The 14805-nt window shown below is 48.3% G+C and overlaps 1 protein-coding gene across 4 annotated transcripts in view; it reads right to left on the bottom strand.

Annotated features, from left to right (window-relative positions):
• Positions 1-9931, bottom strand: part of TDRD7 (tudor domain containing 7) — a 46712-nt gene extending 36781 nt beyond the window's left edge. For 2 of the 4 annotated variants that reach the window (XR_011339411.1, XM_069880553.1), the window contains exons 1-2: positions 9913-9931; positions 6571-6791 (exon numbers count right to left, since the gene is read on the bottom strand). Coding sequence is in view for 3 of the 4 variants with exons in the window: in XM_069880553.1 (XP_069736654.1) it covers positions 6571-6777 (207 nt within the window). In the remaining variant the exon portion in view is untranslated. The remainder of the gene's footprint in view (positions 1-6570; positions 6792-9912) is intronic. The other 2 variants (XM_069880552.1, XM_069880554.1) reach the window with 1 other exon arrangement.
• Between the last annotated feature and the right edge of the window lie 4874 nt (positions 9932-14805).

Below are 14805 nucleotides of genomic sequence, written 5' to 3'. Positions count from 1 at the left end.
AACCAAATGCCAAGACGAAAAACTTGAGCAATTGCTAAGCAGCAACAGCTTTCTCAAGAGCTCTCCTCAGTCCCTCAGGCTGACCCAAACGGCCCAGGGAAACATGGACAAGGGATGACAACATTAAGAACAAGGCAACACTCTTGGCCTCCAGCAGTGCACTGCAGCTCGTCCTTCTCCTCTTCTTCCTCCACAGCACATCCAGCATCTGCACTGGGCCAGCCTGACATACAGCCATTGGAGAGAGGTCTTCTTCTGAGGGACAGCATTCTTGTCTGAGCAGCTCCTCCTTAGAAATCAGACAGTTGACCCGCTCGCTGTGCTTGATAGGAATGGTTGGACTCGATGATCCGGTGGGTCTCTTCCAACCTCGTTATTCTATGATTCTATGCAAGAAGTGTAACAGCAGCCTCTCCACTGCAGCGATTAAATGCAAGGAATCGCAGCAAATCTGAGATTGGAAGACATCTCTATGAAGCATCTGATATAGCTTTTCTGCTCTAAGCAGCATCAATTAGACCTAGTTGCTCAGGATATTGTCCAGTCAGGTGTGGAATATTTCCAAGGATGGAGACTTCTCAAACATTCTGGACAGCTTGCTCCAGTGTTTATCACAAGTTAAAAAAGAAAAAAAAATGGAATTACCTGTATTTTATTTGCTCCTATTGTCTTGTGTGTTCATTGGATACCACTGAGAGATGGCAATAGAATCTGGCTCCATACCCTTCTACTCCCTTCAACAGGCAGTAATACATATGGATAAGATCCCCGCTGAGGTTTCCCTGCTCCAGAATTTACAGTCCCAGCCCTCTGAGCCCTCCATTAGAGATGTCCCAATCCCTTCACCACCTTGGCAGCAATTCATTGAGCTTGCTTCAGTGTGTCCATGTCCACCATGTTCTGGGGATCACATGACTGGACAGAGGTTACACACAGATGTGATCTCACTAGAGCTGAGTAGAGGGGAATAATCACCTCTATTGGCATGCTTGCAACAGTCCTCCTAACACAACCCAATGCACTGTTGGTCTCCTTTGCTGAAACGGCACACTGCTGCTCACTGTGAGCTTCACATCCATGAGAACCCTCAGGAACTTCTCTCCCAAGCTACGCTCCAGTGGGTTAGCCCCCAGAGTCTGGTGCAAGGGATTATTCTTCCACAGGTATTTCCACTTGATATTTCCCTGCATTGAAGAGGTTTCCTGTTGTTCCATTTCCTCAGCTTGTTGAGGTCCCTCTGAATGGCAGCATACCCATCTGCTGTATCAGTCTCTCCTATCATCTACAGACTTGCTGATAGATGGTTTTGTCTTACCACCTAAGTTATACATGAAGATGTCAGGTGGCATTTTCCCAGAATCAATTTCTGGGGCACACCACTGGTGACGGGCCTCCTACATGGTTTTGTGCCACTATTATGTCAAAGGCCTTATTAAAATTCAGATCAACTACACGCAGTGCTCTCCTCTCATCCTCCAACCAATCATCTCACTGTGCAAGGGTATCAGTTTGGCCATATACAATTTTCACTTTATAAATCCATACTTACTTTCTTGTCATTCACATGTCTAGAACGGCTTTCCAGGATTAGTTAGTTGCTCTGATTAATCACCTTCCCAGAGATCGAGGTCAGGCTGATCAGCCTGTGGTTCCTCACATCCTTCTTCCCACCCTTCCTGAAGGCAGGGATGATATTTGCTTTCTTCCAGTTATCACGAACCTCCCATAAACTACCATAAGCCTCAAAAGATAACCAAGAGTTATTTTGCAATAACAGTCTCCTCAGCACCCCTGGGTGCATTGCATCAGACCCATGTATCTATGCATGTCCAATTCATTTACATATTCCCTAGCCAAATCCTCCCCCATCTAGTTTAAGTATTCCTCATCCTGCACTTCCCCGCTGGTCTCAGGAATCCTGGGATTGCTGATGGCTAGTCTGACCAGTAAAGACCAAAGCAAAAAAGGCAACTGGTGCCTTAGCCTTCTCTCTATCCTTTAAGACCATGTCCCAGTTCCCACGCCTCAGCAGGCCCACATCTTCCCTCATCATCTTTTTGCCTATGAGGTACCTGTAGAAACTTTTCTTGCTACCTTTCGTGTCCCTTGGCACATTCAGCTCCATAAGGACTTTATCTTTCCTAAAGCCAGTCTCTCAATGGTTAAACAGTGTCTCTATATTCCTTCCACCTCACCCAACTCCGCTTCTGCCTCTTGTATGCATGCTTTTAATGACAGAGCTAAAGTCAGAAGCTCCTTATGTATCCATGTGTGCCCCCTGCAAGGTTGCTTTTTAAAACAGTAACTTAAATAAAAAAGAAACTGTTGTACAGCGGACAGTATCAGACTGAGTCTTAACTTATCTTTGGGAAAGGTGAGCCTGAAATCCTTAACTCTTCATCCTTTCTGAGATGTCTGTGCAACAACCTGTGCTCTGTGGCTTGAGCACAGATTTGATAGGGCTCTACTGAAACAAAACACAGTGAAGAGTTGTAGCTCTTCGTTTGCGGTACCTTCTTCTGTTTTTCTGTTGTTCCTGTATTTTCTCCTGTTGTCTGTGCAGTAAACCAGGTACTTTATGGACTTCCTTTGGAAGGATGTTCTTAGAACAGACAAGTGCTCTGGGAGCTGTTCTGAAGGTGACAGCAATTGATCTTGGTTTTCCTGTTGTTGAACCCACCAATAATGAACACAGTCTTTCTTAAGCCCATGCACGCTTCTTTGAGCAGCATTTCTGTACTCCTCTCAGGTCACTTCTCCCTGCTCCCATCTCATGTATGCTACCTTTTTCTGGCTGAGTTTTGTCAGAAGTTTCTTACTTATCTGTGCAGTGCTCCTGAAACATTTGCTTTCTTCCCCTGAGTGCTGGGACAAATCATTTTGAAATCAGAGGAGGCAAGCCTTGAAAATCCACTACCTCTACTGTACCACTCTTCTCTCTAAGACTGTATCCCATTGCAGCCTTCCAAGCAGATTCCTGAACAAGACAAACACTGCTCTCCCGAAACTATGGCTTGTTGATACTATTATTTATTTTATTCCCCTCCTTTCAGGCTCCTGAACACCACCGTCTTGTCCCTACAGAGAGGGCTGTGTCCAGTTTTTACATCCCCAACCAGTTTTTCCTTGTTTGTAAGGATCAGGTCCAGTAGAACATCTCTTCTCATCAGATCATCACTTATCTCAGGCTGTTGTCATAGACACATTCCAGAAACCCCCTGGATTGCTCATGCTTGGCTGTCTTGTCCCTCCAGCAGGTATGGCAACGGCTCAAGTCCTCCACGAGGACGAGGGCCTGCAAATGTGAGGTTTCTTGCAGCTGTTGGAAGAAGGCATCACCTGCTTCATCTACTACTTCATGATTCAGCTGTTTGTAACAGGCAGCCATCATGTGCCCACCCACTGGTCTGCCCTCCGCTTAAGCCATAAGCTCTTGTGTCTCCTCACCCATCCCGAGGCAGAGCTCGACGCGACCCCACTGCTCTTACACTGGAGGGCCTCACAGAAAGTCCCCCTCCTCCCCTGTACTTTGTCAGTCTGTGTCCATCCACGGCAGCTCACCGGCTCTGTGAGCTGTCACACCAGCTCTCCATGACCCCAGCGAGCTGCAGCCGTGCATGGCACGCAGCTCCTCCTGGCTGTGCCCCATGCTGTGTCCAGGCACTTCAGAGAGGTGCCCGTTTCCAGGGAAGGCTGCCAGAGCTTTCCTCATACTCTTGGCTAACAGGCTTTTGTACGTGCATATACGTAGGATGGACCTTCAGCCCTGCTCTGTCCTTAAGAGCTTAACATAGAAGATTTTTACCATAGTTTCACAAATACATGTTTTCACATCTTGGTTACATTTCAGGTGTTCCCTGTCATTAATGTTTTAAGTCATTTTTCAGCATTTTCTTCCTTTGTCTTCACATCGTACTGACTCTTAAGTTTAGCGTAAATGATGGGTTTAGTTAGAATAAATTCAGATGTAAGAAAAGATGGGGTGGATGAATTTGCTTGCAGCAGAGCAAAGCAGTCTTTAAATTCTTCTTTTCGAGGGTCCCAGTTATTCAAGCACTAGTCAAAGTTTCCTTAAAGCAAGATGCAACCACACACCACTTGTATACTGAACACAAAGCAAAGCAAGGCTCTTTGAAACAATACAATCATCTGGTGCACAGGGACAGTATTTCAATTTGAGTCCCCTTGCAGTGTTTTCTGTACATTGAATTTAATTCTCACCCTGTGTGGAAACTGGAGGACATACTTATCATGTGAAAGAATAATTATCAGCATTTGTCCTTCTCACATTCAAGAAGGCTAAGTTAGTGTTCAGTAGCAAGGGACACGGGACAATTTAATTCACTGCCCTCCCAACACAACCATTCTGCTCAGCATCAGTTACCCAGGCAATATTAATCTCCCACAAATCTTTTCATTTAAGAAGCATGTAACTTGTAGCAATCTGATATCAATTTGTATTATTTATTGCCTACTATATAGAATTGTTTGTTGAGTGCATTTCTTGTAATGTCCTGGGCAGCTGCCTTAGCAGTAAGGAAAGTCCTTTTAGTACTACCTAGCCTGCAGCCAGGATCATCAGCTGCTAGCAGATCTCCGTGTATTTGAGCACATCTTGCTTTCCTGCCCCACTGTCCACAAACTGAAAAGCCAGGAAGAGAGGCTGGTTGACTATATGCTCTTCCAGCAGGCTTGTGTGGACTCTGAGCAATGGTCTCTGCTTATAATGGAGGTCAAATATTCTGGAGAGACACGAACAACGAGCAAAGCGTTATACTTAAGTACTGCGCAGGTCCTGTATCAGGCAAGCATGTGGAAGAATTCCCAGGAAATTATGAGCCTATGCCAGCACATAACCACATTTGCCATCCTTTGCATAATGTCTGCTCAGGGGAGATTCCAAAAATTAGCAACAGGAAGGTCATAAAACAGCAACGTGAGCTCAGTCTTTGCATCTCTCCTGCCTCCCAGGTTTCTGCAGAGTGCCTCTTCTCAGCTGCTTCAGTTACTTCGAGCGTAGCTGGCACTCCTAAAACAATGCGACTCCTGCTCAACTACCTCAAGACTCCTATTTAGTAGCTTTGTTCTTTTCCACTTCCTAAAGCCACATTTCACTCTTCACAACTGCCACGGAGAAGGCGTTGCCTCTGGTGTTATTCAAGAGCCCACAAGGCTCTCAGCACATATCATATTAGGAGATAAGCGAGGCTCTCAAGGCAATGGGAGGATACCAGATTACAGCCTGCAAGGCCCTGGCTATCTGCCAGAACCACCATGAGGAAGCACTAAATTGCAGCATTACCAACATTCCCAGATGTACCTGCATTCAGGATACTGATGTAAGCACACCTGATGCAGGCCTGGAGCAAGTGAAAAAGAACCCCAGCCTTGGATACCTGCTGCAAAAGGGAAAATCCTGACAGCTGTAAAAACACAGGAACGGAACCTCTTACCCAAAATGCAGAACACCTCTCACCACACTCCACAGCTAATTAGGAAAACCTAGTTCTGACTTCCCAGATGTCACCCAGCTGAGCCAACAAGGGAGCTTGGCCTTAAGTGCTGTCTCTCCAGACTTGCTGGGACAGCCATACATTGTGCCAAAATCTGCTAGCTCTCTCCAGTACCACCTTCCACATAGACTTCAGGAACCCACACGTGGCTCCAAAGAGGGAGAGGCTTCAAGCTTTTCACTCAAAGAGATCATCTACAAGACATGCAGCTTCGCCAACCATCAAGAGAATGCCTTCTAATTCAAAACCAGGAACTCCATGTTATTGGACAAGGAGGCTTGTGGTCCTAGCAAGCTGCTTCCAAGCTGGTAGTTACCAGAAAACACAGGGTAGTGCAGCAAGGCCAAGGAATAAAGAAGAACTCTTCCCACCACACTAATATTCTCTGCTGAGTACTGCTCCATTTCTCCTTGACCTCTGCACCGACTCCTTGTCCCTTGCACACTTGCCAAGCTGAGGTGCCTAGATTCAAGAGTTGCAACTCTTCATTTGCACAGGTTCTTCCTCACCTTGTCATGTCTTCACAATCCTGTGGCTCTGCAACTCATGACAAATGTGAGCGCTAAGCCTAAAGCAAGCACTGCTAAGCTTAAGTGACAGCAACTGTAACAGTTTTGCTGTAGGAAAACGGAGGATGCTAAACCACATCCTGGAAAGGGAGAGATGAGCAAGACACGTACACATAAGAAAACCTTCTCTAAGGGTCCAGGACAACTCACCAATATCCCCCACAGAGGTAAAAATGCTGAAACAGGATCAGAGCTCTACAGACACACAAACTGTCTTTACAGCCAAAACTGTTTACTGGAAAATGCCCTGCAACCTTCCCTCTTCTCCAAACACTTCCAGGTCTCCAAACTTCCAGGTCTGCATGCAGAGGCATGGAAATAAGAGGCATTTGATCTATGCTACAGCTTCCACTCCTCTTGCCATTAGCACAATACATGCATGTCACAGTAGTTTTCTCAGAAAACTATAGCACAGGCAGAGGTAAAGTTATAAACCTGGTACACTATACAAACACAAAAGTCATTCCTGAACAGTAACTGATTCTTACCTCTCCCATTTTGCTGCCTTCCATTCTGACCACTCCTGGGATGCTTGCCAAGTAGCCTTCCAGTGTGCCATGTCCAAGCTGCCTGAAGGGAATCCACTCACCGGTCAGGGATTTGTATTCACCTTGAAGCTCTGGCAAAGGTACACCATTTTTAAAGGGAAGAAGCACAGCTCGCAGTGCTTTTGCAGTAAGTTCAGGATCCTGCATCTTCACCTATAGCCCTCCACCACAAAAGAAAAGGGGAAAAAAAGGCATTTTTACATACATAGGCTAAAAATACCATCTTTTACTGTTCAACCTCTCTCCAAAAACAAGTAAGAATTCAGTGGCTCAGTAGCTCTTCCTGGGATACCTTCAGACTTCTAGGTCCATTTGCAGAGGCTTAGTCCTGCCAACCAAGCAGAACATGGTATGAAGCACATGGGGCATTACACAGTCAAAAAAAAGCAGCCAAATGAACACAGCAGTCCTCATGGATCACCGCAGGCCCCATGGCCAGGGGAGGGATGGGGCTGCCACGCCATTGGTTCACGTCACTGTCTGCAGTGACTGGACTTCCACCCAAAGAATGGCAGGGACCCGCCACCGCACCTTGGCACACAGCGCTCCCTCCGCTCACACCCCATGGTCGTGCTGGGTGGCTCATGGCCACTCATCCCTCGTGTGAGCCCACATCCCCTCAACAATGACCACAGGGTGTGCATCAGCTTTGCCATGGAAAACACATGCACCCAGGTCACGCCACATCTTATCCACAGGTGCATGACACCTTGACTCTAGAGATGCCTCTTCAGAGAGAAAACGCAACAGTAGTAAAAATTGCCCCCTGCAAGCCAGGGGCTGCACACAGCAGGAGTGCAACAGAGCCAAGGCCAACACCACCCTGTCTCATTGCCAGGCGACTGCACTATCCAAAGGAACACACTTGCACCACTGCAGCACTAGTAAAGGTGTGAGCAGTCCACTGCTCCATCTCCGATGGCACCTTCGCCGGTGCCATAGTCTGACAGGACACTGGCGGAGACGACTCACCTGCCGGCAAGTGCTCCCACCCAGAAAGGCTGGGCAGCACAGGAGGTGGCTTCAAAGTAGACATCAGAGCTACCTGCAGCCTTCCCACCCCTCCTCAACTCACAGGCACATTCAGGGCTTCTCCAGGGCCAGTCAGTTGCACTAAGGAAACACTGGGCAGCTCTAGGAACAAAAGCTGCTGGGCAGGCTCTGTGCTCCTCAGCAGCCCTCCTTGCAGACACTCACTCACTGCAGGGACAGTCTCCCCAAAGGAACCTCCCTGACATGATTGTGGACTGAAGCTGGACAGAGCTCTCGCATGACCCACAATCAACCCTGCTCTCAAAGCGTATGCTGCGTGCAGGGTCAGGTCCAAACACCGAGCACGCTCACATGCATGAAACACCTCATCTTCAACCCCAGCAACTCAGATGCAACATAAGCAGTTACCAGTTTGGGAGAAGGCAATCTCACTCTCTTCAAGCCTCTCTAGCTCAAGACACAGTGGGAAAGTTCCTCACTTCCAAGCACATGAAGGCCAGCAACTGCCACTCACATGCCTGCACACTGCTCTCTCCAAATGCAGCAGCACCAGGCAGCTCCCTGCAACCACAGTACCGCCATGCAGGACACCACACCAACGTGGTTTGTGCTTCTCTATGCAGAAGCAGCCCCTCTCCCCTTGCATTTTAGGGGCAATCATCTCAGGCAACACACCAATTCCAAAAGGAAGAGAAATCCCAATCCTCTGCACATTTCAGCCTGTGCACAGAGATCAACATCATTTCTACCTTCCGACACCCAAGTTTGGCTGCTGGGCAAAAAGACATAGCACTAAGCCCTGCTCTGCATTGTTTCTTTAACTGTTATACTTTATGCACATTCAGCACTTTACTACTAACCTGACTGTGTTTCTGTATGTGTACACAGAGATTTGCACACTGGTACCCTCACACAGCTACACTCATACAGACAGTGCTGCTCATACTGCATTTACACACACACGGTTCCTTAATCCAGTAATTTCTGCCCTTGGTAGTCCAGTGTGTTTCACTAACTGATCCTGGAACAACTTCTACATCAACTACCTTCACGACACTTGGGTCATCGCGCTTCTGTGCCCAGGAGGAAGAACACAGGTTGAACACAGTGACTGGGACACCTTCAGGCAGCGATGCGTGGCAGCCACACTGGGCATTTGGATCATTGCCTCATGTTTTTGGAGGCTTAGCACCTGGTGAACAGAGCTTCAGAGGATGTCTCTGAAAGAGTGAGAGGAGAAGGTGGTCACCTGCCCAGGAAGGAGAAGAAGAAAGGTCTCTTTCAGAGCCACGCAGTGTCACAGGGACATCATGTGCTGGACAACCATCTAAGTCTCCATTTAGAATTAACGCTTCGATTAGCTAAAAAAACAAGACCCAAACATTGAGAAGTGCACGAAAAATGCAGTTTTGACTGCAACAGTGCTCCAAGTCACATGCTTACAAGAGATACAGAAAGTGAGAGAGAAGCATTTTTGGAATCTTTTTCTCTGTTCTCGCTTTTAAATAATACAGCCAAATTCTGATTTAATTAATATGACTCTCGAATGTCCTCTTACCTGGGCCACCTACATTTAACTTACTGCTCAGGAAGAACTGACTGAAGAAGGAAAAGCTAACTGAAGAACCACTACAGCTGGGCAGAACAGAAGAAAACTTACAGTAAGCTGGGAGTGCAGATCAAATGTTGATTCAAAAAGAGGAAACTTCAATAAAAAAAAGAAAGATTCAGGGAGGTGGGCAGGATGACGTCGAGCCACCATTGTATAGCTCTAGCACACCAAGAACAGAACAGAGTCGGATCAGAACTAGCAAGGAACAGGATACCGTGAAATACATTCTCCAAAATTACATTTTGAGGAGCGGTCGGTCCTACGGACAACTCAGTTAGATGAGATAATAGAAACTAAGGCACAAAGGTTAAACTGAAAGCAGTCCTCCACTTACACCTGAATGAGGTTCCCCCTCCTACAGCTCCCCGCGACGAGGAAGCCTTGCAGGGCGGGAGCCGCCTGGTTGGGAAAGACCTTTGAGACCATCAGTCCCAGCCGCACCTGCCCCGAGCCCCATCCCCGAGCGCCCCGAACGCGCCGGGACTCGCCGTCTACCCGGGACACCGAGAACCCCTTCGGCGCGGCGCTTCCCCACGCCAGCCCCGAGCCACCCCCCGCCACCAACACCCGCACGGCTCGGTACGGCCCTTCCCGCCGGGACTCCCGGGTCTGAGCGGGGCGGCCCGGCTCCCCCTCCCCGCCCACACCCCGCCCTCCGGCGCCGCTTCCTTACCGACCCCTCCGCCCTGGGGCCTGTCGGACACCGGGACGGGCCGCGGCAGCGCCGCCGCGGGACGGGACCCGCCGCCCTCTGAGCGGACGCGCGGCACGCGACACCTACCGCCGCCGGCCCCGCCCCGCCCCGAGGCCACGCCCCCCCGCAGTGTCTCTGCCCCGCTCCAAGCCCGCCTGCAGGGAGCGGCGCGTGACCCGAGGACCGCGGGGGGGAGGGTTCGGCGCTGAGGCGGCCGCCATTTTGTGGCCGTGATGGGGTCTGCGGGGCCCGGGGCTGCGGGAGAGCCGGGGAGGGAGTGTTCATAAAGGCCTGTAGTGACGGGAGGAGGGGCGAGGGGTATAAACTGGAGAGGGGCAGATTTAGAGTGGATGTACGGAGGAATTTCTTCACTATGAGGGTAGTGAGGCCCCGGCACAGGTTGTCCAGGGAAGCTGTGGCTGCCCCGTCCCTAGAGGTGTTTACGGCGAGGTTGGATGGGGCTTTGAACAACCTAATATAGTGGGATGTGTCGCTGCCTGTGGCAGGGGGGTTGGAACTGGATGATATCTAAGGTCCTCCCAACTCAAACTATTCTATGATTCTAACCCTCCCCAGCACACTGCTCTCTACAACTACCTGAAAGGAGGTTGTAGAGAGGAGGGAGCTGGCCTCTTCTCCCAAGTGACAGGGGACAGGACAAGAGGGAATGGCCTCAAGCTCCGCCAGGGGAGGTTTAGGCTGGACATTAGGAAAAAATTCTTCACAGAAAGGGTCATTGGGCACTGAAACAGGCTGCCCAGGGAGGTGGTTGAGTCACCTTCCCTGGAGGTGTTTAAGGCACGGGTGGACGAGGTGCTAAGGGGAATGGTTTAGTGTTTGATGGGAACGGTTGGACTCGATAATGAAGTGGGTCTCTTCCAACCTGGTTATTCTATGATTCTATGATTCACACCTTCATGGCATTTGTAGTGTTACGGAACTGTTTGGTTTTGAAGGAAGGAATAAATCATGTTAAGGGAATGAATTAGTTTAAGCAATAATAATTAAATCTTGGCCAGCTTGCAGCTAGAAAGAAGGTGATTGTAACAGGAGTTTAACTTCTTGACTACTTGAAACTGTTACAATATGTGGAAGATGAATTTCAAAGTGGAATATTCTGATTTAAGCTAAAGTAAGTTAATTTTCATCTAAGCAGTTGTGCTTCTTGAAAGCTAGGCAATGTTCCTCAAATAGCAGGTTTCCTTTCCCTGATAGCAGGTTTTCCTTAAAATGGTGTTTTTCGGAGACTGTCCTTTCTTTGAAAATGATAACATACTGTGCGAGGAAGTATTTGTGATAAACAGATGTCCCCTGTAACCATCTCTTTTTGGAATCCTTACTAATCTGAAAGGCAAGGTCAGGCAGAGCTGGAGCCAGCTCCAAATTAGCATGAGTTTTGACTGTTGAAAAGTTCCATAGCATTGAAATCAGTCCTTGGAAAGGAATAAAACATGCATGAGATTCCTGGGAAGATCTATGCATCTGCACCTAAGTAGGAAATACATTCTGTCCACAGCTCTTGCCTCGCTGCACAGGATCAATGGAGATCACTGCCTCATGTTGCCCAGCCCTGATAAAGGATGCTTGTTTTCTAAAACTCCAAAACGCATCTTAGGGAGTTTATTTGCTGGCATTTTCAGTATCAGTATGGCATTCCAAACATGGCTGATAGTGCTCCACACAGAGAGGCAGAACGCTGCCACAGCCATACACCATCTGGCCTTGTGAGGTTGGCTCCATTGCCTGCTGCCAGCAATGGAGAGCCTCTTGCCGTCCTGCCATCAGCATTCCCTTCCTGAGAACCAGACTGGAGACAGCATCCTGTCAAGCTGGGTGATGACAGATCGATGGAGGGCTGCCAAAGCCAATCCAGAGGCTAGCCCCACAGAAGGAGACTGCAGGGACGCATGGTGGTGGAGATGCCGGAACTCACTGAGGATATGCCTGCAAAGGGCTCCCGGTGATGACTACCACAAAGTTTTGGTGACAGCCACCTTTAGCCACAACCGTGACAGCCTCCAGAGAGTGCTTTCTGTCAGCATCCAGTATTCTCTGACCAGGCTTCCCCAGATATTCCACACAGAGAGGATCCAAGGTTTACTCATTTGAGGCAATGTGAAGTTACAAGGGTTTTCCATTTAGTAGGGTGATGCAGCAACCACAGTATAAATGCACATTGCATTTCACAGACTGTTGATTGCATTTCTAGCATACTGTGGTATCCCGATATAGTTGCAAGTCTCATTACTAGCATCTACAATATGCTTAATGTTGCAACACTGGCTGTTACTAATTGCCAGGAAGGCATAAGGGGGGTTGCAGCCAGCTCAAGCCTGCAGCTCTCTCTTTAGAGGTCCTTTGTTCATTGTTTTTGACATTTTTGAACTTCTTGTTGGGATGAACCACACACATGCTGTGTTATATGTTATTATGTGGTCTGCTTGAGTTTATTCTCATTGATTTTGGAATGTGAAGTCAAGTGTTCCGTCTTTTCCTGCTTCGTGTCTTCACTCCTTTGTGCTCTTGCTGTAACTTCTCAAGGCCTTCAGTATCACTCCAGGCCTCTCTACATCATTGTGCTAGCACTGGAAATACCTTATTTGACATAAACAAATGCTTCCAACTAGTCTTTCACAAACTTACGGTCACACTGGACAAAGACAAGGAGAAATAAAACAATTAGCCGTATCAACCTTACAAGTTTATCTGTTAGAGCTAAAACTGAGTTGCAGGCAGGACAAGAAAAGTTCACACAGAGCGAGCTTCACAGCCCCCTGCTTGAAGCCTTGCAAACAGTACAGAGCTGAGCCATTATTGTTTTGTTAAGTGCTTCACATAACTCATGTAAAACACAAAACAATTATACTTACTAAATTACTGTGATAAGGTGTAGGGCCAAGCTGAGGACTCATGCAGCTGAAGCGACCTGTCCAACAGGCACCGTGGTGGGCAGCATGTTTCTTCCCTCCTTGCCCTCTGGGTCTGGCAGAGCAAGCCATTGGTACATGGAACTGGAAGGTGCAGTCATGGTGGAGTAGAGTTCTGGTGTGATGACGTGTAGCTCGGCTCCCAGGCTGGCCTCCGAGCTTGTGGTGTTTGTGCTGCTCCAGCTCTGTCATAGCAGGCAAAGCCTCATGCTGAGGGGCTCTATGTATATATATCTTGCTTGGAGTCAAAGGGTCACAGCATTAAGCAGATCTAATGTACATAAGCTGTGTTATGTTAACAGTACGTATTACCCCTAAAACTAGTTAGGGGTACTTTGGTCTGCTTAATATCTACATGTATTTAAGTCAGAAACAGACAATTTTAAATTCTTTAGCTTAGCTAATTTAGGCAGTCTGTCTGAAAGAAAGGCATCCTCTGGCTCTGTTTGGTATTGAAATGAGTTTGGCTTCTTTTGCAACAGTTGTGGTTAATCATTATCATTCCCTAGGCATCAAGGACATGGAGCCTCTTCTTAATTCCTCAGATTACGCCTCTCCTAACGAGGTTGTATGGTGGAGTTAAAGAGGTCCTTGAACTGGTCACAGCCCTGTGACTGCAAGGAGAACTGAGCCACAGATACTAGTAACTCTCCTGAAGACTGCTGTCCTGATGAACATGCTGGACAGCCACGCCGCTGCTGGGGAATTACAGCTGCTTCTCTGTGAGTCGTACCGAGCAGTTCCTCCGTGAGCTTGTCAGCTTTGTGCAGTCCTTGTGCACCGTGGATGCCTACAACAATGTGTAGCTGCAGTGCTCTTGGAAAATGTGAAGGAAGCCAGGTGGCAGCTACAGTGGCAGCCATACCTCCAGCACCAGCCCCAAGTCTGTCCTTGACTGGTAGCCCTCAGGTTCCTGGGCACAAGTAGCTTCCCAGCACTTCATACACCATCACCAATGAAATCCCTGCAGCATCATGGTCTCCCCAGCAGTTGTGGGGAAACTCTTACAAGGGAGTGTGTCTGGCATGTCTGTGTGTTCAACTGGAGGCCTGGCAAAGCCAGTACTCCTCATACTTCTGATGATAGAGACCAGCTGCAGCTACTCTAGCTGCTCCTCCACAGGCCCTGGAAGGAGACAAAGCCATGGGAAGGCCAGAGGAGGACACGGCTGGTTGTTGTGCTAGAGGCTACAGCCAAACCTGCACTGCTCTCAGCAGGATCAGGGAGTGCTCACTTGGAGTCTCCAGCTGCCCAGGAAGGGCTCCAAGCTTTGTTCCCACCATTGACAAGAGGTAACTGTGACTCTAGCACTGGGAATGAGTGTGGGATCAAAGCCATAGCGCTAGCAAGATGGTCGGGAACCTAAGACAGGAGCAGACGGGCCAAAGAAAAGGACATTGAGGGAGGTGAGGACACTGGCAAGTCACAAAACAGCCAAAGTATCTTTGAAAGTCGTGAGAGAGGCCAGCAAGTCCCAGTGCTATGGGACTACAGCTAAAGCACCTGAAGGAACAACTACAGAAGCTATTAATCTGGAAGACACGGTGCCCAAAGCAAGGCGCAGAGTTGGGAGTGAGGAAACACACCAACTGGGGCACAGAATCAGGGACGGAAGAGATAGAGAGGCCCTTGTGGAGAAAAGAATGAAGGAGCACTCATTGCCTTGTTTACCCACGCAGTAAGAGGTCTGTCTCTTGCACCCCAAAAACTTCTTTCTCATGTGCTCCTTAAAATGTCCATGCATCGGAAGTGGCCTGAACTAGGTATCTGCAGGGTGCAGCTTACCTTTACTCTTAACTGCCCAGTCAGGACTTCCTCTCCCTCTGTATATAATGCAACTCAGTCCTGAAATCCCAGCAAAATCTTAGGGAAGGATGGGAAAGGGGTGTGTTTCTTAAATGTGAAATAATTCTTTTCTGTTTCTTCTGAGCAAGTCTACACAGTTACGA

Source organism: Phaenicophaeus curvirostris, chromosome Z (genome assembly GCF_032191515.1).
Source record: "Phaenicophaeus curvirostris isolate KB17595 chromosome Z, BPBGC_Pcur_1.0, whole genome shotgun sequence".
NCBI lineage: Eukaryota > Metazoa > Chordata > Aves > Cuculiformes > Cuculidae > Phaenicophaeus > Phaenicophaeus curvirostris.
The sequence above is the reverse complement of the archived record's forward strand: the minus strand, read 5'-3'. Positions and strand labels throughout refer to the sequence as shown.